We start from the raw sequence: 10,867 nt of genomic DNA, 5'->3' as shown, positions 1-10,867 counted from the left end.
GGGCCAGCCCACTCCCTCTATCCCCTCCACAGCCTTCCCTATGGGGACCTTGTCCAGGTTCATGGAGGGGCTTGCTTTCCCAAATGCCCCATCCCCAGGACCTGTGGGGCTGCTTCCCACAAGGCTGGGAGCTGTAAAGGTGCCCCATGGCAGAGCATACCAGGTCTCTTGCACCTCGACAGGTCTTTCCCCTTTGTATGGAAAGGGATGAAAACGCTGCTGAGACACCTTGCTCCTTCCCGGTGTGGGCAAAGCCACCACATACCCCTGCACCCACCTCACCTTCAGGCTGTGCTTCGCCATGTCTGCCTTTTGCTCCTCAACTCCATCTTCCCCCAAGACTTCACCATGTTTCCCTCCACCTCAGCATCAAGGGGATGAATAGTTGCACCTTGTGCCAATAGGCAGCCTCCATGGCCAGGACCATCAAGAAGGGACATGGGGACATCATTGCTTCGAGGATGCCATCGGCCTGTTGTGGTCCTAGTGCCGCCGGGGTGCAATGCCCTGGTCACCCCAGGCCCGCCGGCCCCAGCAGTGGGGTGGCTCACACTCACCACCCCCGCCCGTCTCCACCGGCACCGTCTTTAATAAGAAGCGTGGAATATTTTAGCACCTATGGAAAAGCCACCACAGACGGTGGTGGCAGCCGTTGCCAGGGAGACGCTCCCAAAAATAGCCCCACTCCGCCAACCTTTCCTGATGCTGCTGTGGGGATGAGGGAGGCAGAAGAATGGAGGGATGGAAAGGTGGAAGGATGGAGGAAAGGAGGGAAATAGAGATGGAGGAATGGATAGAGGGCTGGGTGGAGAAGAAGGGATGGAGGGATAGAGGGGTGGATGGAAAGGGATAGATGGATGGGTGGGTGGATGGATGGATGGATGGATGGATGGATGGATGGATGGATGGATGGATGGATGGATGGATGGATGGAAGGAGAGCTGGAGAGAGGGGAGCAGGAGCTTCTGGGAAGGTGAGTGAGCACTGCCTGACCACTCTCCTGCCTGGGGATGAAGACAAGAGCAACTCCCATGCCAGCAGCCCCGGCTTGGGCACTTGCCAGGCTGCCTTTGTATCCTCCTCCGATCGTCCCATCTCTGTCCCCACTCCAGGATTGCCCTATCCTGGTCACAGGGGCAGAGGTGTGGAGAGACAGAGGTGGCCCATGGCGCTCAACCCCACCATGTTTCCCAGCCCCTCTAGGAATGCCGAATTGTATCTCTCTCTGGGACTACTCTGGGATGAATCTCAGGGGCTGCCCACCCTCCTGGGGTTTCTGGATGCAGCCTGTGCCACAGACTGTAGCAGAGATGGAGGAAGGGTCCTGGCCAAGCACCTCCAGAGCGAAAGTACAGAGCCCTTCCTCGTGGCAGGAAACAAATGCTTTAGGGAGAAGGAAACCCCCTTTGCCCCTCTTTTTGCTTTACAGGACAGGCAGAGGTGGAGAAGGAATGTGCTCAATGGATCTGCTGCCACCTGGCCCCGGGGCTCTGCAGCAGAAGGCGCCTCCCAGATCAGCAGAGGCAGAGAGGGAAACCCAAAAATAGAACTAAAGGGAAAAAAAGAAACCGAAGAACCCCAAATTCTCGTTTTTAATGCCAAATCCCAGCTCCCTCGCCTCCCTGTCACCCTAGCGATATTCCTTGTGGTCGCCATGGAAACAGGAGGCATGGAGAGAGCATCACCGTGCGGAGCGGTGGCAGCACCCGGCATTATTTCGGGAGGCAGGGAGACACCCGGTGCAAGGCGCTTCGTGTTGTGGCAGGGAGGGAGGAGGGGAGGTTTATTTTTACTTGCTCCCACATCATGTGCCAGCTTTTCCCTCCTCTAAGCGCCCGGCTGCCCCTCGCCCTCTCAGCAGCTTTCCCACCGGCCTCTCGAGTGCCGCATGAGGATGTCCCATGGGAGACCCTAACCCCACCGCCCTGTCCCAGCTGGGTGAGCTCGGTTCTGCTGCTCCCATGGAGTCCCTCTGGTGGTCACCTCAGCTGGTGGCTCCTGGTGCTGCAGCAGCGTATAACAGCCTGCCTTGGGGCCCCTCAGCTCTCCTTGGGAAGGCACAAGATGAAGAGAACGAACCTTTGCTACCCACAACAGTTCTAGCCATCCGCAAGAAGCTTCATCCCCTGCGTGGGAAAAGAAGCTGTGAAGAGCAGTGGAAGGTCCAGAGGATGCTGAGGGCTCTCAGACGTTGCGCCCAAGGAGCTTGGCAGAGGAGCCGTCAGAAGAGTGAACTCCACACCTCTTCCTTCCCATGAAGCCCCCCATGCCTGTTCCACTGCTCAAACTGATCTCTGCCCACGTGGGAAGGGACCTGCTGGGCCACCAGGGCTGGGGCTTGGCTTTCACCAGCACTTGCATGGCTTTGGAGAAGCTTGCTGAAACCCCAGGCAGCCCCCATGGCTGGAGATGCGATTTCAGCCAGTCCCTACCCTATTGCCCCTTTGCTGACGCTCTCCTTTGGTCTAACCTGCTCCCCTCCTACCACACCAGCCCCTAACTTGCTGTCCTGACCAGCCTCTCCCCAGTTTCCCAGGGCTGAGCGGGTGTTTTCCAGCCCAGCCTGGGAATGTGTCTGGAAAAGCCCAGTGTGGCAGGTGCTGGAACAGCAGAGAGGGAAAACACGGCAGCCAGCCTAATGGGCAGGGAGGAAATATATGCAAATGCATTCAGAAAGGAATCCGGTGATGCTAATAGACTTGTTAGTCCTCTCAGTGAGCACCAGGAATAATATTTTTACACTTTAATCATTAGGGATTTTACTCCAAGCGAGCCCATAAGGATGGAGGGAGATGTGGAGGAGACGGTCACGGGTGACACTGGGGACAGGGAAGGCAGCAGGGGCAGAAGCAGGCAGGGTCACACAACCAAATTAGACCCGCAGCCAGATGTGAGTTGCTTGGGAATGAGGTGACAAATTAAACCCTCTATTTGGTTGTACTAAAGCACATTTATATGAGCAATTAGATAATGAAGATCCAATGGCCCTGTCTTGACAATGAGATTCCCTTGCTGCTGCCATGAGACCTCCCTATGTGACCACTGATGCAAGGACAAGGTTTATCCCAGCCAGGCTGGTCACCCAGGGCTGTTCCTGGACTCACTGAAACTTGATGGCCATCACTACTAGGCTCCTCTCCCATTACACCTATAAACCCAGCAGCACCCATGTGCTTCCTGCACTCCACACGTGCATTGGGCTGTTTGCAATCCACTTGCAGGAATCCAGGATTCATATTTACAGCAAAGTTTGTTTCAAACCAGCCCTTGGGGGGGGGGGATCCTTTCTTTGCTCCAGGGCTGATCTGCACTGCTCCAGGCAGGATACCCGGAGGCAGGGTTGCCTTGGTGGGGGGGGGCATGAGGGAATGGCTGTCCGTGATGCCCTGTGGAAGTGGGGTGTGACATACAGCTGAAGCTGTAATAATTCACATCTCCCCCTGTTGCTTCATTTGCCCCTGGAGACAAGGGGGAGCGCTGGGGAGAAGGTGCTGGAGGTGGAACGGGGCTGGGAAAGGCAAAGGGCAGGAGGCTGCTGGCAGGGAGCAGGACAGAGGTTAACGCACCCACAAGGAACGTCCCTGGAAAGCTGGCCCTTCTGTGAGGGTGCATCCCCAAGGACAGAGATGGGGATCCCTTTCCCTCTGCCTTTTCCCTTTTAACGCTACTTCCACGTGTAACTTGAGACAAGTTGGGGAAGGAAAAAAGAGGAAGGGAAAAAAAAGGAAAAGAGGAAAACTAGCGCAGTTATGCCCGCCTCCGCCGCCTCCTCCCTCTCCTCCCTGGCCAGCCAGGAGCCACGTCACCGTCACCCAGCCTGGTTTCAGGGCTGCTGGGCCAGTACAGCCCGGGGCTCTCCACGGGACAAAGCCCGGCTTTGGGCCTGGAGCAGGGCGAGGAAGCTCTGCAACGGGGAGAGAGAAAATCCACCTTGGGGGAAAAAGTAAGCAAGAAGCAAGGGAGGCATCCAGCTTGAGGGCCTGGCACGGGGAGGGAGCGTGCAACCAGGGCACAGGGGAGCCTGAACTTCCCTCTGCCAGAAGAGAGAGCTCCTTACTCGGGGGAAAGGAAAGTTGAGCTGCAGGGAAGTGGTCACTCGGTTGAGGCTTGGGACGGAAAAATCCCTGCCCTCACCTTCCCTGCCTGCAGAAAGGGCCCCGCTCCCTTCGTCCTAGAGAAGCCCCCCCTCCGGCACCATGAACGTCTTCCGCATCCTGGGGGATGTCTCCCACTTGTTGGCCATCATCATCCTCCTGATGAAGATCCTGAAGTCCAAGTCCTGTGCTGGTGAGTGCTCCCACACCCCAGGGAAGGAGGGGGGCTCTTCTTGGAGGGCAGCTTTGTGAGGAGTGCAAGTGAAATGGGTGCCAAAAAGGCCAGTGACAGTCCACGCAAAGGGGCAGCCCTCCCTGGTGGGCTCTTTAAGGGAAGGAATCCTTCTCCTCCTCTTCCTCTGGGAGGCCTCCCTGCCATGGTGGTGTTGGAAGGATGTGATGTGGCAAGGCACACAGCCTCGGGCAGGTGTTGGTCCTGGGGTGGTGAAGAAAACGAGAGGGCAGCGAGACCAAAGGTGGAAAATGAGCACAAGAAGTTGTGGTAGCACCAAACCCAACAACCTGGAGAGAAAGCTGCTTTAGGCTGGAGGACCTGGCCGTGGGTGGGCAGGGGCTGCCGTGTCCCTGGGTGAGGAAATCAGGGCTGCAGCTTTCCATAGGAAGATTTTGCTCAGAGTTCATGTTTTCCTCTGCTCGGCTGCATCACTGCAGCTGCTACCACAGGTAGGGAAATGGGTGGGTTTGGCTGCATCTCCCTGCCAGAGGAGGCTCAATTCCATCAGCATCCCTGTACTGGTCCCTGATCCTGCAGCTCTTCCTTCGTGTGGCAGATGTCACATCACACAACCCCTGGCAAGGTGAACTGAATTGGCCAAAGCAGTGAATGTGCCCACCAAGTGCCTCTACCTACAACCCAAGGCAGGGCTCAGGGGCATCAGCAGGAGCCTGCACTGTTACATGGGAGACTCCAGCCAGTCCTGGGTTGAGTTTAGAGCTACAGCAGCACAAGCATGCCAGACCTAGCTCACAAAGCAACATGCGTGTATACATCTGCCTCCAAAGAAGGCCTACCCTAAAGCGTCCTTCCTCTCATCTGCTTTACTTTCCCTTCTTCTCCCTGCCATGAAGGTATCTCTGGGAAGAGTCAGATTCTTTTTGCACTCGTCTTCACAACCCGCTATCTGGACCTGTTCACTACCTTCATCTCTGTCTACAACACTGTGATGAAGGTAAGGAAAAGGCAGTGCACAAGCAGAGGTTCCCCCCAGCTCACCATGGTTGCTCAGGAAGGTGAGGGTGCACAGTCACTATGTCAGTTTTTCAGCCAGGAAGGGTAAAGATACCTCCTTCTGTGTCACTTATCCCCCCACTGACCAAGAAAGCCCCCACTACAGTCAGTAAGCGAGCTGAGCCCACCACACCTAGTACCACCAAAACCAGGACTAGACACCATGAATCGAGCCTGATGCATTAACAGATGGCTACCACCAAGCGAAACCTCCTCACTCAAACAAGTGTGATCCTTGTGGTGGAGCAATCTTTAGTTGACCACTGGGGCATATTCAGCAGATGTCAATCCACAAGCCAGCGCAGGAAAACATAATATATCCTCAACATAAAAAGGACATGGAATTGTTGGAACAAGTCCAGAGGAGGGCAACGAGGATGATCTGGGGACTGGAGCACCTCCCATATGAAGACAGGCTGAGAAAGTTGGGGCTGTTCAGCCTGGAGAAGAGAAGGCTGCGTGGAGACCTCACAGCAGCCTTCCAAGTGTCCGAAGGGGGCCTATAGGGATGCTGGGGAGGGACTCTTCATTAGGGACTGTAGTGACAGGACAAGGGGTAACGGGTTAAAACTTAAACAGGGAAAGTTTAGATTGAATATAAGGAGGAAATTCTTTACTGTGAGGGTGGTGAGGCACTGGAATGGGTTGCCCAGGGAAGCTGTGAATGCTCCATCCCTGGCAGTGTTCAAGGTCAGGTTGGACAGAGCCTTTGACATGGTTTAGTGTGAGGTGTCCCTGCCCATGGCAGGGGGGTTGGAACTGGGTGATCTTAAGGTCCTTTCCAACCCAAACCATTCTATGATTCTAAAAGCATTCACCACTATCTCACCCAGGAATGGCCCCAGCAGAACAGGGTTAACAGATCTTGACTTGGGCAAAACCATCCCCTCTTCAAGCACAGAGGTGCAATTGCGGGTGAGGTTTTGCCATCTCCCTTCATTTGACTCCCCAGGTCATTTTTTTGATATGTGCCTACGTCACCGTGTACATGATCTATGTGAAATTCCGGAAAACATTCGACAGCGAGAATGACTCCTTTCGCCTGGAGTTCCTGCTGGTCCCGGTCACCGGCTTGTCATTTCTGGAGAACCATAGCTTCACGCCCTTGGAGGTAAGGAAAATCTGAGGCAGGAAAGGGGAGGGGAAGCAGCAGCCTGATGCCAGACAGCAGAGTGAGCAGCATGTTGAATGGTTGAGAGTTTTAACAGCAAAAGCAGGCAGGAAAGGCAAAGTTGGCATGCCTCGAGGACTGCACCGTCTACAGCACAGCTCAGCGCTGTCTCCTCTCAGTCTCAGAACAGCAAGCTCACTTTCCCCCAACTCCAGCAGTGCTACTCATCCTGCTCACGCATCGTTGCTCTGCCAAATGAAAAGCTTAGGGTCTTAATGCGTATTAACCAGTACCAAGTCTCTCCACTGCCTTCATTATGCACCTCACAGATACTCTGGACCTTCTCCATCTACTTGGAGTCCGTGGCTATCCTTCCTCAGCTTTTCATGATCAGCAAGACAGGGGAAGCAGAGACCATCACGACACACTACCTTTTCTTCCTGGGCCTCTACCGTGCTCTCTACATTGCCAACTGGGTCTGGCGCTACTACACAGAGAATTTCTATGACCAGATCGCTGTAGTTTCCGGGGTGGTACAAACCATCTTCTACTGTGACTTCTTCTATCTCTACGTTACCAAAGGTAGGTAAATAGGTTGGTATAAAGCTGAAACGTTCACTTGGCACTCTTGCAGCACACAGTGGAGCTGCTGCTTGCTTTGCATTAATCCCTACGTGACTTTGTTCTTTGCTGTATTTGTGATGTGTATTTTCCACCTAAAATCCAGTTAAGAAAGAAATACATTATCTGTTGAATGCAAATGGGCATCTCTGCTCACAAGGCTCTAGACGTGCCTGTGAAACAAAGCAGAAATCAAAACAGAGCTAAGCCTGGTTTAACCCCACCTTGGGAAATTCACCATTGAAGTATATTGAATTCTACATTCATTTTGAGATTATGAATCAGGCAAGAAGAACTTTGAGGGCGAACAAAAAATAGCTGTAGGCAGACAATGTACCTGAGAAAGCAACTGCAGACATATGGAGATATTATTAAGCCTGCTTTTTCTTTTGATGGAAAAGACATAACATTCTCTAGAACTGATTCTGTAGGAAGACAAGCACCTGCACGGAGAAGACTTCCCATTCTGTTTCCCAAAATCAGATGCCCCTTCCACTTCAGCACTACACTTTGGTGAATGGCTAAGTACCAGAGCTAAAAGGCCACCTAGGGCATCTATCAGCCTGGTGGAACATGCTATAGTTTGCTGACGCTTAAGCATGCTTTAAGCCACTTTTCTGTTGAGGAGGATGGAATACAATGAAATCTAGCCGAAAGAACAAATATTTTCTTCCTTCTTCACATTCCCAAACTAGTCTGCTCAAAGCAGTAGTGACAGCCATCGAGGGATGGATCTTTGGTAGCTCATGCAATATACCTACTGATAGAAAGGTGACAGAAGCACCAAGCAGGTGGCCAGCCTTGGTACATTAGGACTTCCTTTTATCATTAAAACATTTTCATGGCCAGAAAACTACTTTGTGAAACCGTCATCAAGGTGCTCTATGTCAGTTGTTTTTCTTCATCCTTAAACTAATTCCCATTTTAGCTTCATTCAATTCATGTATCCCGCGCGCTTCTGTATTTTGTGAGAAATCCATATCCTTTGTAGCTGAGGGTGGTGGAACAAAAAGGGGGGAAAAACAACTGCTGGCTTTCAGTCTCACATTGCTAGTGGTAGAGCTGCAAAATTTAGATGATACAGGAGGCAGAAAAAGAAACATTTGTCGCTGGGATATCACAGCAGGAAGAGAATTGGGGTTTTTTTGGTCTTTTACACAAATGTTCTGGCTCATGAGAGAGAAAAGGTGTCTGAAGACACGCAAATGCTTTGCAGTCATTTATGAAAACCAGCAATATTATAGCAGGTTGCATCTCTCTTACACTCTTGTAAAAAAAAACCCATCTTTTCAAAACATTTCTAGCACTGAAGAGCTCAGACAAAAGGGCAGCGTTGCTGCAAAAAAAAGAAAAAGCAAAGGTGTGTTATATAAATGTATCTAAAAAGACTTCACAGCCTATACCAAAGCATTGCAAAGGGATTTTTATAGAATGTGACTTCTCTTTATCTTGTTTTCAAAACTGAATGAGCTCCTTTCTGTTTAACACGAAGATCTGAAAGATATTCCGAGAAAGCTTTCAGCTCCCAAAAGCCTGTATTTCACACAACGGCTGAGGTTGGGAGCAATGGGGGGAATCATCTCATCCACCCTACTGCTCACAGCAGGTCATTCAAGGCCCCATTGCCCTTTGCCTTGTCAATGGGTACCACTAAGCAAAGTCCGGACCTCCTTTACTCCTCCCATCAAGGCTTTTAGTCACACAGCTAAGATCCCCCTCAGCCTTCTTCAGGCTGAGCAATCTCAGCCTGTGCTCTTGCATCGGATGCTCTAGTCCCTTAACCACTCCCATGGTCTTTCTGGCCTTGTTCCAGTATGCCTGTGTCTCTTGTTCTGGGAACCCAGAGCTGGACCCATTACTACAGGTGTGACCTTACCATGGCTGAGGACAGAGGAATGATCACCTCCCCTGACCTCCCAGGGATGCAGCTCGGGAGACTGCATTCTTTCTTTGCTCCACTGCTGGCTCGTGTTCCACTTGGTGTCTAGCAGTACACCCAAGGCCTTTTCTGCCCAAGCAGTTTTCCAGCTGGACAGCCCCATCACATGCTACTGAAGCACAGGGGTTATTCCACCCCGGGGGCAGGATGTGGCATTTCCCTTCATTGACCTTCATGAGGTTCCCCACCAAAGCACTTCTCCAGCCTGGCAGGGTTCTTCTGACCCCACCTGGTGCCTCAGCCACTCCTGTCCGCTGTGCACCATCAGCAGATCACTGAGGGTGTACTCTGCCCTTCCCTCTGGCACGCAAAGAAGCCCTTGAGCAGTACTAGCTCCAGTGCCCCCCCCCCCGGGGTACACCACCAGGACACCAACAGCCTGTGAGGCTGACCACCCTGCAGCTCACAGCCACCACCTCGGCATCCACCTCACCCAGGCCTACAAGCCCTGGTATTTCCAAAAGGCCTCCCTCCCATCCCAATTTCCAGCTCAGATAGATGGGGCAAGCTCAGGGAGGGGTCCAGCCACAGACCATTTATTCAGACCTACTCTCCATTAAAAAGGAGGGGAAAGCACTGGGGATACTCCCAGATATACCAAGAAGGGGAAAAATGACTGCTACTGCTGAACCCATGACATTATCAAAAAAAAATATCAGGAAATCACGAGGCATGAGGAGTAACCATTGAAGAGGAAAGCTTTAACATAAATAGGTTGTGAATTTCCTGCCTTAGAAGCAAATTTGCAGTGTGCATCTCCTACCAGTTTGCAAAGTCTCCCATTCTAAGGATTCCCTATTTTTACCCTTCTCATTAAATTCTCCCAGATGTTCCTTCCACAATGAACAGGATTCTCTGGAGCTGTTAGCATAGAGTCATGACTGAGGACAGTTGCATTACCCAAATCCTCCTGGCCTACAGCAGCGCATGGAGGGTGCCCAAGGTTAACTCAAGAGCCATAATGACATCGCTGTTTGCAAACCTGTCAACCCACTACCTAACACTCTAAATAGCAAGTGAAACAACATGTAACTGAAACAATCAGTTGAATTTCCTGAGTTCCTCCATTACCTTCTCTCTTTGCACAGTCCTAAAGGGAAAGAAGCTAAGTCTTCCCATGCCTGTTTGAAAACACTTCCATGGACAACATAAGAAAACCTGGAGATGAAGCTGTCAAGATCACAGCTTTCCTTCCCTGGCTCTTTTTGACCAACTGAGCTCAGCTGAGTTTCAACCCAGTGCCAGGAAGACAACAAAGCCTGAAAAGCTGAGACGCTTTTCAACCATACAAGACTTTACCCCTCTACTTTTAGTTTCTTCTTACTTGAATTTGGTGCTAATAATTTGTGCTGGCCAATACTGAAATAGTGCAAATTATTCTCGCCCAGCTCTTCCCAGCATCTGCCTCCAAAAATCGCACCCCTACCTTCACCCTGGGGCAGCACATGGAGCAGAAGGAGCTGTTGCTACCTTTAGTCCTTCAGTCCTTTACCAAGAACCTATGGAAAAGGGAACATTAAATCTGATAATGTATACAAAGGCCACCGGTGCATGTCACATGCAGTATTTGCTGTGTCAGATGTGGCCACAAGCTGTTACTTTATGAGGACTAACATCCTCCTGAAAGCTAACTCTGCCTGACCCTCACATTCTGCTCAGGTCCTGTAACGTTCAGGCTAAACATATCCACATTGAATGACACGAATCTTCTGATTCCCCAGGTATTCAAACATCCTCCTCACTCACTCACTCACTCTCAGTGACAGTTCCTTGTGTTCTACAAATGGGGACCACGGTGATTAAAATCCAGGGGGTTACCAAGAGGTGTTTCCAACTGCTTGAATTTGACTTTT

General features: G+C 51.6%; 1 protein-coding gene across 1 annotated transcript; it reads left to right on the top strand.

The window, feature by feature from the left end:
• The first annotated feature begins 4,070 nt into the window (after positions 1 to 4,070).
• On the top strand, positions 4,071 to 10,524 carry KDELR3 (KDEL endoplasmic reticulum protein retention receptor 3). The gene is made up of 5 exons (XM_057420465.1): positions 4,071 to 4,287; positions 5,184 to 5,284; positions 6,296 to 6,454; positions 6,784 to 7,036; positions 10,103 to 10,524. The coding sequence occupies exons 1-5, from the start codon at positions 4,197 to 4,199 to the stop codon at positions 10,141 to 10,143; spliced, it is 645 nt and encodes a 214-aa protein (XP_057276448.1). The 5' UTR covers positions 4,071 to 4,196; the 3' UTR covers positions 10,144 to 10,524.
• Positions 10,525 to 10,867: the final 343 nt, after the last annotated feature.

The sequence above is a fragment of the Pezoporus wallicus genome, unplaced genomic scaffold, assembly GCF_028554395.1.
Source record: "Pezoporus wallicus isolate ANWC-B61680 ecotype Strahan unplaced genomic scaffold, APGP_CSIRO_Pwel_v1 contig_2871, whole genome shotgun sequence".
Classification (NCBI taxonomy): Eukaryota; Metazoa; Chordata; class Aves; order Psittaciformes; family Psittacidae; genus Pezoporus; species Pezoporus wallicus.
This window is presented reverse-complemented; position numbering and strand designations above follow the sequence as displayed.

Excerpts from the sequence above, each read along its gene's own strand:
- KDELR3 (XM_057420465.1), top strand. The coding sequence starts at position 4,197 with ATGAACGTCTTCCGCATCCTGGGGGATGTCTCCCACTTGTTGGCCATC. Across the intron at positions 4,288-5,183 it reads GAAGTCCAAGTCCTGTGCTG|GTATCTCTGGGAAGAGTCAG; the intron begins GTGAGTGCTCCC and ends CCTGCCATGAAG. Across the intron at positions 7,037-10,102 it reads CTATCTCTACGTTACCAAAG|TCCTAAAGGGAAAGAAGCTA; the intron begins GTAGGTAAATAG and ends CTCTTTGCACAG.